Genomic DNA, 17035 nt, shown 5'->3' on the forward strand with positions numbered 1-17035 from the left:
CCATTCAGCCTGCCTCAGCTCTTGGTGGGAGAGCTCAGGCACAAGTATGCACGGCCCCTGCCTGCAGCCATGGCAGCCAGTGTGGTGACATAGTGACGCACATGGTGTCCTCTGCCATGTGGGCATTCAGATCTTGTCCTGCCTTCCCCAGCCTGTGCGTACGTCAGCCCATCATCCCTTCTTCCACCGTCCCACTGCTGATTCGCAGTCTCTACATTAGTAGAGCTTCAAACATGAGTTTTATCCTTGAATAATTGATTGTGTTTCTGTTTGCAAGTGAGCAGAGAGCAGATCTGTCTCCTGAAATTAAATCAGGGATCCCTCATTTTCTGCATCCGCACTAGTTTACTCAGGCTTCAGATTTTCAGAGCTGGGGAAATCCCAGAATAGCAGCTCTCTTCTGTCCTCAAGTATCTTTTAGGCCGATCCCCATCCCATTTAGCATCCCCATCATGGAGTATGTCACTGTGGATAATGTAAGCAACAAAACAGTGCGGAGCATCTTCAGCTGTTATCAGTATCAGTTAGACTCTCAGGGGCTCAACACACCAGAACAGGAAACTTCTGCCCCTTCCCTGCCTCAGTTTCCCCGCTTTGTGATAAAGGTGAGGTAGGGTTGTGTTTCGTGGGTTTTGCTTCTCAGTCGCTCTCTGGAAGGCTTCATGAAGCTGGTGTTCAATACATCTCATGGCCCTGTCTGGCTCTATTTATAGCTGTCAGCCGACTCCGAAAGCAGGTGGCTGTCCTTGCCACAGGCATGTGAGGGCTACCTATGAACTCCAGCCGGCTCACCAGCCACCTGGTCTCGCAGCCCCCAGCTTAGGATCCCAGAGACTCGTTGCTCAGAGAGTCTTTTTATAGCTCAGTTTGTCCTGTCAGTGCCAAGCTTCTTCCCTGCTGTGAGAGGAGACCGTGCAGGCAGGGTCTTCTGGAGGGGCTGGAGGGTGGAAACTCTGCTTTGGCTTCTGCATATTCATCTCTGCTCCACTGTCAGTTCCCTCAGCCTGGGAGGATGAATTGTTCCTCTGCTAGCTCTGATGTACGCAGAGATGTGGAATCATAAAGGAGTGTATACTTTGGTGCAGGGGCTGTGAGTATCTTCTCCCACACCTTTGGAAAGTGGGTGCCACAGTCACCTGAGCAATAACAGAGGTTCTGTCCCTTGAGCCTGAGAAGCACTATCCCAATGGCACCTGGTGTCTTAATTCAAGGTACGGAAGCTGGACTTGTGAGTGAACCCAGGTGGCCTGGGAGGTCTGTGTTCAGAGTTTAAGTCTCTCTGCTGCTCTGAGAACCGGCAAGAAAATCCTATTAAGAATTCAGCAAAACCCTGAACCAGCCAGCTTGAGCAGCTCGAGTGTTGCGCACAGCTGCGGGACTCGGGTTACGGGCTGTAACGTCGCTGGCATTTGTCGAAGGGAAGCTGAGGGCCAGAGAATTCGGTACCTCAAGTTGGGAGGGAGGAATAGCTGGCGTATGCAAGCTGTGAGCCCACCTGCTCAGGATGTCTGTGCACTGGGATTGCTGCCCCAGTGTGGCATGGAGACAAGGAAAGGGAGGACGTGGCAGCAGGGCAGCTGCTGGCAGAGCAAAGCTGCCCTTCTTCCTTCACCTATCCAAGAGGGGTGTCCACATAGCTTCTGAAGTCATCACTGTGCCATGACTGGTGCCGCTGAGCCATCCGTACATGAGGATCTTTGCCATGTAGACGAGCACAGCACTACCTAAGAGTTAGGACTGAAAGCCAGCGTTTCTCACCATGCAGGGACTGAGAGCTCCAGTGAACTCGGGCTGTGAATGAGTTTGCAGAGACCGTGTGGCGACATGGCCTGTCTTTACTGCTGTGTGATAACCACCTCTTCCTCATCCTCCAGGTACTCCCGAGCCCCATCATCAGCTCCAATGGGCCAGGAGAAGATAAACTATTCCGGAGCCAAAGCGCCGATGTTGAGATAACAACAGAGAAGGAGCGGCTGAAGAAGATGCTTTCAGAAGGGTGAGGCTGTCACAAGTGCTCTCTGCTCCTGACTCCTAAACTCTCTATTCTGACAGAATTTGGTGCATGTCCCTGTCATCCCAAATGCTGTTGACCCAACGCTACTTCTTTAGGTAGCTAATTAATGCTCCATGTCTGCTGCTGCTCAAACCCTCCGCTGTACCAATTTGCCCTCTTCCCAATAGAAAGTTATTCCGTCTCAGAGGTGAAATCTGCTCTTCAGGCGGCGTGGGAAGGAGCACGCTTTGTGCCCGCAGCGAGGATGAGTTGATGCCAGTTATCTACAGATCAGTAGTTTGTGATACCAGAAGATGTTCACACTTTTCCAGCTGGCCTGGGGCTGCATTTGTGTTAATTCCCCTGATGATTCCGGCAAAGTCCCTGCTGCTTCCGGGCTTTGTCTGTTCAAAAGACTCTGGGCTGGATTCTGCCCTGTGGCTCCCGTTGAGCTCCCAGCTGAACACTTAGAGTATTTTTAAATCAAAAGTGTGTCCTTTGCTACCTTCTCCTGGGTCTGGGGTGGTAGGGTTTTATTCAAAGCAAACTTGGATCTACCAATGATTTTAAAAATGGACTCACAGTCCCACATCGCAAAACTCCTTTATAGTAGCTGTGTCTCCTCACACACACGCACACACACCCCTCACTAATTGTACAATGTGGTTTCTGCAGTTTCAAGCAAGCACACATGGCCTCAAAGTCAAATATTGCCCAGGGATAAAGGAAAGAGATGCAGATTCGGGGCTAGAAGAAACATTTAAATTTGGGCAGCAATATGAAAGCTAAATAGAAAACTGTGGAGGAGCAGGGAGCTGCCCAGCACTTCCAAGAGCCTTGTTTCAGTACATGTTAGCACTCAGAGAAGAAAACTTCATGCTGACACTCTTGTATGCTCTGCCAAACACTTCCCCCTGTTCTCTCACACAGTTCGGTGAGCGAGGTCCAGTGGGAGGCTGAATTCTTTAGCCTCCAGGACAACAACAACAAGCTCGTGGCTGCTCTCCATGAAGCCAATGCCAACGTGGACCAGTGGAAGAAGCAGCTGGCTGCTTATCAGGAGGAGACGGAAACGCTGCGGCAGCGGGTGAGCACAGGAGGGCCCTTGCAGAACAGGTCAGAGGAAGCCCCGTCCCAGAGCAGATGGTGCCCTTGACCCCATTCTCCCATCAGTTTCCATGGGTGTCAGCAGGAGATGGGATGGAAATCCAGGATGCTGCATGAGCCTGGCAAGGAAAACATGTCAAGGAATAAGGCCATGTAACTAGGGAGTGCTCACAAGAGCTCCCACTTTCCGCAGAGCGAGTTGGGGGTGTGCTGAGTCTCCGTGGATAAAAGGAGGAAACCAGAGCACAAAGTCAAAGAATACCAGCTTCCCTTCAGGTTTCCTGGGGGTAGTTCCCAGCTGCCAGCAATACTGAATAAGGCCCGTGCCCCCCCTGAGCATCAGGGCAATCTGGCTGCTGACGGGAAGGATGAGGATTTCTCTATTTGCTATAATTAGCTCGAATCCAAGCTGCAACACCATGAAACCCGGGTGGCACAGTACAAACAAGCCCTTGTTCGGTTGGAATAATAGGATCTTTTGACCTACGTAATGTCAGAGAGGTCACAGATCAACCGAGGAGGCCTGTGTGCATCTGGGCAGAGGAGTGACAGTCACACGGCCGGGTTTGTTGGGAGGGAAGAACCGCAGAGTGCTTGGGGAAGGGGTTTTAGGACAGTTGGGGTTTGGCTGGGAAAGGACTCTGGAGCCCTGGAGAAGAAGGCATAAAGCCATTTTGCTTTGAGATAGCTCATTCAAAAGACAGCGGGGATTTATAGCAATTAACAGCTGTTTCCACTTGATGGCTGTTGTGTGGCCAGTCTGTGCAGAAAACATCTATCCCCCAGGATTCACTGTGCCCATTGCTAATTCTCTGTGCTGAAGTCAGACAGTAAAAGAGCTGCACGGAACAAATTTTCTCCCCTGCAGGAGGAGCCTGCCCTTGGTATAGCAGAGATCTTGGTTGTGCATGTGTGTATGTGTGGTTTCGGGGCTGGCTGGATCAGGCTGATGTTTCCCTGCCATTTGCTCTGAGCCTTCTCGGCTGTTTGGTGGCTGTTCTCACAGCCAGGAGCTTGGAGTGAGGATTTCGTGAGCCTTGGGCGAAGGGCAACCACTGGGGACCTTGCAGAATTGCAGAAGAAACTGTAACTCAGTGAAACACCCAGATTATTGTCCCTAAACCAGAGCGTTTCAGGACCAGAGTTGGTTGATTCTGGCCATGACCCCATGAGCCTGACAGCTCACAGCCACTCTTTATGTGGACCCTGGCAGAGGCCAAATCCAGCCCGTGCTGCCCTGCTGCCCCTGCTCATGCGACAGTGTCACACCAGGGTCTGAGCCCTGTCTGTGAGAGGGTACTCATCGCTGGAGCGGCACTCGTGGAGCTCAGTGCAGGCTCTGTGAGAGCTCGGACCCCAGCAATAGCTGCTGCAAGCCTTCTGATGAGCCTTTAAAAATGAATCTTCTTCATGAATAATGTAAGCCGCTGGGCTGAATTTTTCAGGAAGAGGGAGTACACTTGAGCAAACCCTTCCTCCCAGCTCTGCTGTGGTTGAGCTGCAGTAACGCCTTTGCCCTCGGCAATCTCTGCCCAGGGGTGTGAAGGGAGCTGGATCTAGCCATCACTCTGGGTTGTAGGCTGCTGTGCTTGTTGTCAGCCAGTTGAGCTTTGCTGGAAGTGCAAAACTTCAGGACAAACAGAGGCAGAGTCTCCAGACCGAGTTTCACCGCAGTGTGTTTCTGTGCATGATCTAGGCAGAGCAGAAGGAGATAATTTTTTCCTAACAGCCCCAGGGTGGGAGCTGCTATCCTGTTGTAAGCCTGCTTGGGTTTGCAAGGAAGCCAAAACATGATAAAGAATGACTGTAGGAGATAAGGTGTCAGGACTTTTCTGTATCCCTGAGTGCACCTTCCCTGCGCTTGCTTCCATGTAGGTAGCAGAACTGGAGTCACAGGGGGCTCACGATTCCTCCAGCGAGAACAACAAGGAAGAGCTGAGCCAAACCCTGGAGGAGCTGGAACTACTGATCAAGGCTAAAGACGAGGTAATAACCCACAAAGCAGAGCAAAGCCTGAAGCTGGGTGGGCTGTCAATCGCCAACAGCCTGTCTGTCGTTATAGCTTCTATGAGATCAGACTGTTGCTGTTGCACGTGCTGCCTCCGTAAGCCAGCACAGCCCCCTCCGTGATTTCCCTCCCCAGAGAAGCAAAGCTGAGTGAGAGTAAAGTACTGGGAGTTTCCTCTGCAAATAGCCTTGAGTGGAGAATCTCAGGCACTGCACAAATGGCAGGGCTGTGTCTTACCCTGTCCCCTCTCAGCCATCTGCAGCTGCAGTTAGCCTCTAGTGTAGGATTCGCTTCTCACTTTCACTGCATTTAAATGAATGATTTAACGCAGAGTTTTTTAATTACACAGGCTGTGAAGGAGGGGAGATGTGGAGAGAATCTCTCCAGTTTGCACATCTGCAGGCTGTCTGGTGGCCGTGATTCAGCAGGGTGGGTGGACAGAGCCTTGGGGTGGGAGGCACAAAGCAGGGATTGGGAAGGGGAGGTGTTTTGGCGTTCCTGATCTTTCATGAGAAGAGATTTCTTCCCCCCTCCCAAGGTCTACTCAGGCTAGAGGGAACACGCTGGAGCAAAGGTGTGCAGAGAGTTTCACCAAACAGCTGAGTGGAGACCCTGGCCCCAAGAGCCCGGGATCTGATCTTGAGCAAGGACGCAGCAGAGTGCAGAGACCAGTGAACCTTGCTGGCACTCAGCTGGTGATCGTGGTTAGGGACTAACGGCTTAGAGGGAGGCATCAGGTACAGCAGAAGTAGAAGGTTAGAAAGGGAGGTATTTGGAGCTGAGTGCGGTTATGTTATCCTTGCGGTGAGGGAAGGAGCCTTGGTTGGGGTATGTGGTGGGAGCTGGCCCCACTGGGACAGGGGTGGATCCAAAATAATGCCCTTCCTCCTTGCATTTTAGGAGATTCAGATGTTAAAGAGCCAGAAATGTAGTCGATGGGAAACAGAGAGCGAGCGTGAGGAGACACTGCAGAAGCTGCAGGTAAGGATGGCAGATCTGGGACACCTCTGCACTCAGAGAAGAGGGATCCGTCCCCATTTCTCTGACCCAAAGAGTGAATGCCGCAGAGCTGCCATGCCTCTGTCTGCCTCTGGATGATGGGAACAGGTCCTTGTCTATGTCTCTGCCTTCTTCTACCCTCCCTGTATCTCTGAGATGTGACACGGAACACAATCAACAGGCAATAGCAAACCTAGCCTTCACGTACTCTCCTCTAGCGCTCTCAGTAGCCCCTGACACGGGACTGAAGCAGGACCCGTGATGTCCTGTGCCCCTCGGTTTCTCGGAGGTCCTGCTTAGCTTGCTGGGTGGTTTGGGAGCAGAGCTCTGACTCAGTCTGGCTGGCAGGAGGGATGCAAGCTGCTCTGCACCTCAGGGCAGGGACACAGATGGAAGCACGATCTGTCGTGCAGTCTCTGGGGGCACTGCCTGCCTGTGTTTACCTCTGAGCTACTGAACGAGGGGATCTGCTGCGGGGCTTGCCCCTGTACGCAGGCACTGGCTTCCATGGCAGAATAATATCTCCAAACATCAAATGCCGTCAGATCTGGAGACTATAGGCATGTGAGGAGATCTGCATTTATAGCACCTTTGCAAATTGTGGGCAGATGCCTGAGTTTGGGGAACATGTGCTCACACGCGTGTGCATGCTGGGTGTTGTGGCTCAAGATACAGGGAGGTCCCTCGGTGAAAGAACTGATGGAGACCAGGGCTGGCAGGGTGTGGGGAGCCTGGCACTGCGGTGCTAGTAGGGCTGTTCTGTGGAGATAAGGGTGGTGGGTCTGTAAGCAGCGTGTATCAGTGCTGGGGCAGCCACCTCACTGCACTTGTGTCCTTTGGCAGGAGCTGGAGGCACGCAATGCAGAGCTGGAGAGGCGCCTTCACCTGGCCGAGCAGACGCTGGCGGAGACCCTGGCTGAGAGGGAGAAGATCCAGAATGAGGTCACCAAGGTGGCAGAGATAATGGATGTGAAGATATTTGAGCTCAGTGAGATCCGGCAGGGACTAGCAAAGCTGGTAGAGAGCAACTGAGCAGCAGCACGCTCAGAGGAGACGCCTCTGGAGGAGGGGAGCCCGAGCTGGGACTGGTCACTGACAGCAATTACAGTCACAGAACAGCCTCGATGTCTGTTTGGGCAGGATATGCCAACATACCAGCAGCTGCCTGGACAGCGTGGAGACCAGCCGCAGCCACTTACTGCCCACTGAACACCCAGACAGAGGGCAGAGAGCACCTCAGCTCCTGAATCCTCTTCACGGAGCATCTACAAGTCACAGCCAGACCTCTCTGGACCCTGCCGTGGCTGTGGCACGGTCCAGAGACAGCAGCTGTCCCCGTGCTGCCTTCCCAGCCTCCCTGCTGCCACACTGTGTCTCCCAACGTTTTTACAGTTTTCTAGGGGAAGGGGCTGAGCAGCCTTCGTGTTTTTTTTCAGTAGTTTTTTAGGAAACCACTTGCCTTTTCCAAACAAGCTGCCTGTTTACCCACCTAGAGAGGGAGGAGAAGTTCTAGCACACCGAGGACAGCAGTTGTTCCCTTTCCTCTTCCCCAGCCCTAACTAAATCGTGTCTTTCTAACAGGATCCAGTAACACTGGTCACTGTCAGGAGCTTCCAGAGGTAGCAGAGTCCCCACTGCAGAGAAGGGGACTGCCTGTCCGTGTGTCCTTTCCACTGTTCAGTCACATCCTCCAAAGGAAAAAGAACTTCAGGTTTTAAAGCTCTTATTAGTTTAACACAGTGGGATTTAATGACTTGTTAAAACTTTAAGCTGAGAAGAGTAGAGGCTCGGTTGGGAAAGGGGCATTTGAGAAATGGGACATCCCCAAGGGGGTGACCAACAAACTGCTAGATTGGCATCTCTCCCAGCCTCTAAGGGCTGCAGCTAATTGAAATTAAATGGAGCAAGTAGCAGTTGCTCTTGGTTTCTTTTTTTTCTTTTTGATTGGGAAACAGTCCACAGAGATGTCCTGCTCCGCGTCAGCCGAGCAGTATTCCTTGTGAAGGGTACGGGTCCCAGCTTGCCATGCTTGGCCAGATTAAATGAGAACAGGAGGCGTTTTGGAGCATGCTGGGACCGGTGCCCTGTGGGGCCTGTGGGAAGTTTGTGAGTTATTGTAGATGTTGTCTAGTAATAGGAATTTAGCAAGGCCTGAGGGAGGCACCACAGAAACCTGGAAAGTTGTGTCCCCCCCCCACGGCGCCTGCTGTGCCCCCGTAGTTACCTAGGAGCATGCTTAGCCTTGTGCTGAATGACGAAGCAGTGTCTGTGTAGAAGTAGTTAGTAACCTTACAGGAGTGTTGATGGATTTGGATCTTGTTGTTGGTTTTTTGCCCTCTTTGCCGCTATAAGTTAGGCAAAGACAGTAGGAATCCTGAGTGTGTTTCACAGGTCTGCAGAAGCCCCGGTACTTAGCAAGCGCTGGGTGCCAAGTACTGCCCTTTCCGCACCCAGCCGAACCTTGGCAGACCTGCGTAAAGGCAGTGCAGCTCCTCGGGGTCTGCCTCTCCTTTCACTTGCCTGGTGATCACAAGAGGAACCCACAGCTTCCACGCACTGCACTGCAAGTCAGGGCAGGATTAGGTCTGGCACCTTGGGAATCTGCTGGAGTGGAGAACTGCTGGTGACTCTGTGCTGGATTGTGTCTAGGCAAAGCCCTTCCCTCTCCCAGGGGTGATGAGGAAACATCGGGATTTCCAGACCTGCGTAGCGAGGGAAGGGCTTTTCTGTTTTGAGGGTGGGGGGTTCTTATTTTTTTCCTTTTTTTTTTTTTTTTTGCATGAAGTGTTCTTACAACTGTATGGGGCTGGAGCTACTGTTGTAATATTTGTTACAGGGTATTTAAGAAGGGAAGGAAGTAACTGGGTGGCAAAAATTTCTAGGGACTTGTTTACCACCCCATGCCAGTGTTCATATTTTATTCCCACAGGAGCAGCCTTCTTTTGAAATAGAGATCAGCTCCAAGAAAGGTGTGTTTGGTTTGCATCTCCGTCCCTGCAGTATGGAGGGAGGAGGGTGGGATTTGGGAGCGTGGGAGAAAAAGTTGAGCAGAAGTTTCTTATGTTGTCTACTAGTACCCTCTCACACTTCTATTCTGTGGCTGCGACCCACAAGGTGGAGCTGGGTTCTGGCAGTGACCATGTCATAGCCCAGTGTCGATGTTGTATTCTCATTGATGGGGGCTGACCAGACCCGTGTGTGCCACGCCTGGGTGAGTCATCTCTCCTGAGGGAGGCCACGCTCGGACTGTTCCCAAGAATTGAGAGGGAGGACCCGAGTCGAGCTGCTGCACATCCCAGCAGGACTCCCTCCGAGTCAGGGAGAGGCATAATGCAAGCTGCAGTGTGGTGCTCGGCTGAGACAGCAGCTCGGAGAGCTTCTTGGAGCGCCGGACTGCCTGCCACTCTCCCCAGGACCTGCTCTGGCCTGGGTCAGGCAGCAGTATAGTGTGACACCCATCTCTTATGCTATTTAAGCCTCTTCTTGTCCCTTATGCATTTTATATCCTCAAAGCACAACCTAGCATCACTGGAGAACTCCACCTAGACCTACAGCAAAGACGGCTGACCCATTGACAGTCTAAGTTGAGAGCAAGAAGGTCTACAAGTAGTGCAACAAGTCACAAATGTGAGGAATCTGCAGCTAATCTTCCACTGTCATCCTGCAGGAAGCTCTCCATGTTTCACACAGTGTTCAACCTCTTTGTGTCAGGCCGAGAGTCAGCTGGGCCAGACTCTGTTTAAAAAAAATGCCATGGGGGGAAAAAAAAAAATCCACAATAGTATGATGCCCCATGTTGTTATGGTGTGTAAAATGAGCATTGGGCACTGCTAAGCTCAAACTGTGGATGAGGTATCTGGGTACCACTGAGACGGGGGTGCTGTGCGCTGGTCAAGCAGCAATCCTGAACTAATGCCTCCTGTTGAGACTCAGCAGCCCAAGATATGATATCCTGAGGGGATGTAACCCCCTGGAAGTCATGAGTCTGTCTAGTGGGGGAAGCATTACACCCGGGCATATTGTTAAGTGCAAATTCCTCTTGTGAAATCGACACTTCTGCAGTAGGAACAAAGATAGTCCACTCGCTATGCTTTCTGAGCAGCGTGTTCACTGTGAACAAACGGTGCTGTCAGCCTCTGGGAGCTTTGCCGTTGGAGCTGCCCTCCCCTGGCAGGGTGCTGGGTGCTGTTTCCCTGCACACGGTGTACCTTGAGGCCGGCGGTACTTTGCATGCGTTTGCTGTGCGTTGTTCTGTCAGCTAGTTACAGTCCTGGCTGTGCTGCTTTGCTCTTGCATTGTCAGGGACCGGGAACAGAGGCCGTTTTCCTTTGCACTTTTCTCCACGGGTGCTAGTTGCAATTCTTTTTCTTGCCAGAATAATCTGAATAGTGGCTTTTTTATGAGATCTGTCCTCTGCTCAGCATTTGTTAGAAGTCTTTTATTGAGGCATTGCAGGGCAGTGTGATGGATGGTTCTGGGAGGCACTTTCCGTTGCAGTCTTCCCTTCTTCTAAACTAATGAAAACCCATTCATCACCAGCTATTTCCACAAATGCCCTAAATCTGTGGTTAGCAATAAGACAACCCTGCCGTAGATGGCATAGCAGCAAAGCACTAATTCCGTCTGTCCCACTCTAGTGAGCATTTAAAAAGGACTTTCAATTGTGTTTCCAAAGAACAGCACTCTAACACATCCCCACCATGCACTTTCCGACCCTCACCTCTTCCCCGTTTATGCTTCTCTTGCTTCAAAAGGAGAAAATCTTGTGTTACAAAAGCCAGCGCTGAATGGCAAGGCTGCAGTTTGACGTTTGCTTCTGTCTCACGGTAACAATTATTGCCAGCAACTAAATAACAGCGGCTTCCTTGCTGGAGGAGAAGTGCTACTGATTGCGAGTACCTTGAGAGACCTAATTCTTTTGGCAAATTAGGATCTTAATTATTCATAGAAAACCTAGACAGAACATTAATAAAGGGAACGGGCAAAATGGCTCACATGTGAGATCAGGGTGAACAAATAAAGAAATCTCTTTGCACAATGTTGTGATGAACAGCAGCAAGGTGCGATGCTGTGTTCTGGATCCACACCCCAGACAAGGTCCTTCTGACCAGCTCAGCAAGAGGAAACAAAGCTTTGCTATTACAGGATGTGCCAGTAACAGAGCCTCAGAAAAAGGATGTGTCTAATGCAAACTCCATCTGACAGATGCCAATAGGGGCCTTCCGGGCTGAAGAGGAATGCAAATGTGGTCCAGACGTAGAGAGCTGGCCTGGCAGAGTGGCAGACCACCAGCAGCTCTGCCACTGCCTCACCCTGCAAACTCCCTCACCGCTCCGGGCTTTGATTCCTCCTCCTCCTCCACAGAGCAGATAATTACCCTCCCTGAAGGACTGTTGGACTTAAATTACTAGCGTCTACAAGGTGCCTGGAGAGCCAGGAGAAGGAAAGGTTAGCACAGGCTGGACTGGTTAATACCTTAGGTCGGCTGAGTGATTTTAAATGAGAGATAAAACTCTTTCTCTTCCCAAAAAGCCACTGTTGGGCCCCCCGGTAATGCATGTTGTGGTGTTAGGCAGCCTTGCATCAAAGTTACTTACCAGATTGTCGTTGATATCTGTATTTTTGTGAGAACACGCTGAAGCAAGTTCTTGGTGGAAAGAAAGCAACTAGGTGCTTTGTTTTAAATCTCCAAAGGATTGAACTTTGGGCAATTTGTAATTAAATGGCACCATTAATGAAAAATAGGTGACCTAACCCTTTTGAGCTGCTGCATCTGGGCTGCAGAGATCAGCTGCTCTGTTACTCAGAGGATAGGTTATTTTTAGTTCAGAAATGGTCTGTTTACAGTTGACAGCACAGGCAAAGCGTACTCTGAGAGTGTAACGCCCCCCACACATGCACATGCTGGAAGACAATTTCCGTGTGCACCAGAGAAGGCGATGAAATGTGTGTTTTGCAAAATATCTACAAACACATAATAAAGCCCCCAAATCCAGTGACGTTCACAGTCCCCTTTCCCAGAGTAATTTATAATTATTATCGTTATTAGATTGTGGTGTGTAAAGGCAGTTTCTGCTCCAAGGGAAAAAGAACATGAGCTACGGCACTAATCATCTCTGCACAAGGTCCTGCCTCCTCCATCACCTTCCCTCCACCTGACCAAAAAACCAGTAGCTGGAATAATGCTGGAAATGAGACACTTGTGGTAAGAGCAAGCAACACCTCAGACACAGGAGACACGGCAGCTCCAGCAACAGGTAATCCGAAGGAGCAACACTCGCGTGTTGCAGTCAGCCCACAGTTGAAGCATCATTTGCAGCCACTTGGCTCCCTGAGCTCCGCAGAGCGCAAGCCTGGGAAGTGCGAATCAAAGGTACCAAATTCAGTTTCCTCGGATGCCGCTGTCACCTGCAGCTGTAGGACGTTGCCAGGTGGAAAGGGGCAGGGGGCTGGTATCACCTCCGTCCCTGCAGTGTGCAGGGAAGGGCTTTATAAGTCACTTTATAGGTCACTGGGACTCACGCAGGCTGGAGCAAATGTGGGTTGTCACCCCATGACACGTAGCCCATCCTGCAGTCTGCGCACGTGTGACACTGTGTGCTCTGGAGAGAACAGCGCAGCCTCTCTGTCTCGGCACTAACTCCTCACCCTGTTGCTCACTTGTTTTTCCCAAGGGCTGGTAGAACAACAAGCGAGAGAGGATGCTGTAGAGAGTCTCTGCCGTCTGTTTCCGCCGATGCTGGGCTAACAGGGTTTCAGCTCCCGGCAGGCGACAGACAGAAAACATTTCACTCTAGCCTTACTGGCTGGAGGTATTAATGTCCAGACCTTGTTATGGGTAGATGAAAACAGTATCTGAGCCTGGAGGCTGGTGGCAGGAGTGCCACCTCTCCTGTGGTCTCAACATGGGAGCAGCACAGCTTGTGATATTTGGGCTCGGTAATTTAAGAATGACACTGGGAAGCACTGAGCAGAGATGGAGGGATGGGGATGAGCCGCTGCAACAGGCTAGTGCTGTGCTCACAGCTTCTCTTCGCAAGGATGGAGCAGAGTCTTCTGCCCCTTAACAAAGCAAGTTGTGCAGGGATGTGTTCCTAGGAGACGGAGCTGCTGCAGGGAGTGAGAGACGGGCATGAATCAAACAAAGCCAGCAAGGAGGTTTTCTTAGCACAGAAGAAAAAAAAAATAATCCAGGTATTCCTTTCCTCTGTGCCATTTTTGGAGTTATGACGCTGGCAGGAAGGAACTGGGGGAGTTAAAGAGTGTCAAGTGTGTCATACCCAGAGTGAGGACACATGTCCGGGCAGCTGCAGTCAAGCCCTGAATGAGGGTGTGCCACGGACGAGGAGTTGAATCAGCAAAAACTGGCAGGGAAGAGCTTTAAGGTGCAGCGGGGAAGGTGAAGGTTCAACGAAAAAACTGCAAGGAGCGGGGAGGAGAGCCCTGGAACAGAGAAGGCAGCAAAGCTACAGCGGAGGGACTCGGGATCAGTCCTGCCCTGCAAGTAAAGGGAAGGTGCTGAGACTCAAAATGCTGACCCGGGAGGATCCCGCCAGCAGCAGCATCCAGCTGGGAGCCCAGTGCTGCCTGGGCCATGCTTGGGGACGGGCAGCCCTGTCCCCCCACTGTCTCCACGCTTTCTCAAGCTGAATCTTTAACATCCAGCTGCCCAACGAGACGCCCTGTGCTGTATTTCCCTCTGACCGAGGACCAGAGCCAGCAGAGCACGCCAACGGCCATCTGCCGGGTAACCTGATGGTGGCCCCCCCCAGGGCTGCACACCTGGGTTTGGAAAGGGAAAGGCCGTTCCTGGTAGAAAAGCTCGTTAAGCAGCTTTTTAAGGTTTTCAGAACAGCTGAGTTTGTATTTGCGAAGAACATCCAAAGGTAAAGCAGCAGCTGATACAGTGCAGTCTGGTCCAGGGAGATTTTGGACAGCAAGAAGAGCCCATGTGGAGGTACAGCTGTGTTAAACACGTGTGGAAGTGGTGTGTGTGCACCAAGCACAGCCCCTGTGAGGGGAGAGCTGAAAATGGCTGCACCTGCCGCAGCAAAGCTGGAACACGAGCTCCAGTGCGGCGCTGCTGTCTCAGCAGAGAGAAATCAGATGCCCAGCCCAAAGATTACCCCGGACTAGTTCACTGCAGCTGCCTTTTCATCACTGTAGAGATCCAGAGCTTTCCTGCCTGATACAGCATCCACAGATGAAGGGGATGGCAGCTCCTGAAGGTGACTGCCCTGTTACCAAACCTGTCCCCACTTCCACAACTCTGTGCTCAGCACTGCCAGTGGGGCCGATTTATCAAATACCGTATATCTCACCTGGAAGGATCCCGGCCTCTCCCTTCTCCCTGCAAAACTTCAGGGAGGCACTCCTCAGATGTCCGTTCCTCCCTGTGAGGGGCAGAAATGAGGGAAAATGCTCCAGGAACAAATATTTCCTTAAATGCACACAAAGCAGCCAGTTTTGGCACGTGCCTACAGACCCATCGGCATAAAGGGCAGCCAGAATTGCCCTGTGAGGGGAGAGGCGGAGGAGTGTGTGCTTTGCCGATCTCCTCGGAGCAGCGGGGCCAGGTGATGGTTTCACACCCAGCAGAGACAGGAGGATGAGGAGGGCTGGCACGGGGGCAGGACCGTCCCCTCGCACACAGCCCCCCACACCAGCGTGGAGTTCAGTAGCCGCGCAGGGTCCGGGTGAGAGAAGAGGCAGCAATCAGAGATGCTGAATTGAGAAGAGTTTCCATGGCAACCCAGCCAGGGGAACCCCCCGGAGCCGGGGAGCTTGGGCCGATGGAGGGGAGAGAGCAGAGCGAGTGGAAGGCACCCGGCGAGAGGCGATGGTGTGCTCGGGCACAGCGGGGACCTAAAAAGGCAGCCGTGCTCAGGCCAGATCTCATACAGCACAGACAGGGATGTGAGCGAGCGCCTGCTTGGGGGACCGGCAGGCAGAGCATGGTTTTACAACCAAGATGCGATCTAGGCTGTGATGAGGAGGAAGTCCTTATATCCCTAGGGGATCCCAAAGGTTTATGACAATGCTTAGAAACCCCACAATGGAATATCCTACTTGGGGGATGGGCAGCACTGGCAGCATGTACAGAAATGTCACCCAATGTCCTTTCGCCCTGGGGAAGATCTAAATTCCTAATCTGGGAATTTAAGGCATCTTTCTGCATCACAGCTAGCATAGCAACCTCTTTTTCTCCTCGACCACTCCCAAAACTGATTATCTGGAGCAAGAACATCTAGTCAGCGCTACAGAGAGCTCTCATTTCCAGCACGTGTCCTACCCTCGCAGAGAAGGCTGCTCAAGACAGACGAGGGATGTATTAAAAGGAATTTTGAATAAAGCTTCAAGACAGGAGCCTTGATCAATCCCCACATGTCACATGTGGAAGGAGACAAACAGAGAAACCCCCACCAGGCTGAAGCAAAGACACTTCATACAGCAGGTTAAGACGTGTCTGCGAGAGGGAGGGGAACAACTGACACTCAAAGGCGGTATCATCACCCTCCCCGGGAAGGCAGGAGAAGCCTGTCCCAGAGAGGATGTCTTTTTAATCTACAGCTAACAGGCTTGCTCCACAAATTAGCATGCACAAGGCTGTAGAAGCGTTTAATATTCAGAAAGCATCTGGTCTGATACAAACCTATTTGCTGCTGCTGCTGCAGCAGGTGCCACCGGTGACAGCGAGCTGTGCTACGAGGCAGGCTGGCGAGTGCTGCTTCCTTCCTGGAGGGCACCCAAGAGGACAAAGCCAGGAGGAACACATCCAGGCATCTCCGAGACCTCAGACAGTACCACACCCATCTCGCCTGCCACCAGGCAGCAGATGGACCCGCACCTCCCAAGCCCATGTCAGCGCTGCCCTGCGTGGTCCGAAGGCAGCAGGAGGCCCTGCTGTGGGTGGCAACACCAGCTGTCCTCCGCAGGACCTTACCACGCACAGACCGCGCTCGAGTCAGGCACAGGCACCACAGGGACTGCGTGCTCCCAGGAATGGAGCTGGGACTGAGAGACGTAACACCTACACGAAGCTCAATCCTTACCCAACTCATCTCTTGAAATAAAACCGATTTTATCTCCAAGCTGTTTGCCCACACAAGTACTCTTCCCCGCCCCCGAGATCCCACAACTCCCCCAAGTGTTGGAGAAGGTCAAAAATCCAGTCACTTGTTGCAATAAATATTTATTTGGGCACTGACAATAGAAACTATTTTTGTTAGTCAGAGGACAGAAATAACAGATCTTCAGTGTCGAGTCATAGGAAGCTCTGACCATTAGAGAAGGCACTGAGGATTGAACCTGACAGCAGAATGGAGCTGGCCAAACTCTGGCCTGAGCTCCTCTGGGATTTTAAGTTCTGTCTCCATAGGGAAACACAACTGTTTCTTAGAAGAGCTCAGCCCCCTCCAGCCTAACCAACCTCCCGTTCCAAACATACACGGTGCAAATCTACACAGGGAGGCCCAGCAATCTACAGAGCAGACCCAAATATAAACCGCTCTGGTTACTCTTGGATGGTACGAGAAACAAGGCAATCCTGCTCCTAGGGTTCTTTCTGTGCCAGGAATGGTCCTTGAACTGACTGATCATCCTGAAAAACAGTCCCCAGCAGCCCCGGTCTCCAAACCATGACTCTGCTATCCCTAGGGACAGCAGCCCAGGGCTGGGGTCTGAGCTGAGGCAGACAATCGCAGGCAGGAGTATCGCTTAAATGTATAAAGCAGAACTATCCCGAGAAGACCCCAGGACCAGCCACACAATACAACCTCCCCGCGTGTTCCAGGAATTTTCCTCTCAGAGAACTCTGGGCTATGGCACAGATAAGGGCTGAGCTCATTTTGTCACAGTATTTTTAGCTCAGGGGAGAATCTGTTGATATAAAAAAGTGTGAGTGGCAAGCACCACCCCTTGAAAGGGAA

General features: G+C 51.8%; 1 protein-coding gene across 4 annotated transcripts in view; it reads left to right on the forward strand.

The window, feature by feature from the left end:
• Nucleotides 1-8014, forward strand: part of HOMER3 (homer homolog 3 (Drosophila)) — a 23138-nt gene extending 15124 nt beyond the window's left edge. For 2 of the 4 annotated variants that reach the window (XM_009887852.1, XM_009887851.1), the window contains exons 5-9: nucleotides 1875-1996; nucleotides 2924-3080; nucleotides 4976-5086; nucleotides 6009-6089; nucleotides 6951-8014. In XM_009887852.1, coding sequence (XP_009886154.1) covers nucleotides 1875-1996; nucleotides 2924-3080; nucleotides 4976-5086; nucleotides 6009-6089; nucleotides 6951-7139 — 660 coding nt within the window. In that variant the 3' untranslated portion in view covers nucleotides 7140-8014. The remainder of the gene's footprint in view (nucleotides 1-1874; nucleotides 1997-2923; nucleotides 3081-4975; nucleotides 5087-6008; nucleotides 6090-6950) is intronic. The other 2 variants (XM_009887853.1, XM_009887854.1) reach the window with 2 other exon arrangements.
• Nucleotides 8015-17035: the final 9021 nt, after the last annotated feature.

The sequence above is a fragment of the Charadrius vociferus genome, unplaced genomic scaffold (genome assembly GCF_000708025.1).
Source record: "Charadrius vociferus isolate BGI_N301 unplaced genomic scaffold, ASM70802v2 scaffold1506, whole genome shotgun sequence".
In the NCBI taxonomy this organism is placed as follows: Eukaryota; Metazoa; Chordata; class Aves; order Charadriiformes; family Charadriidae; genus Charadrius; species Charadrius vociferus.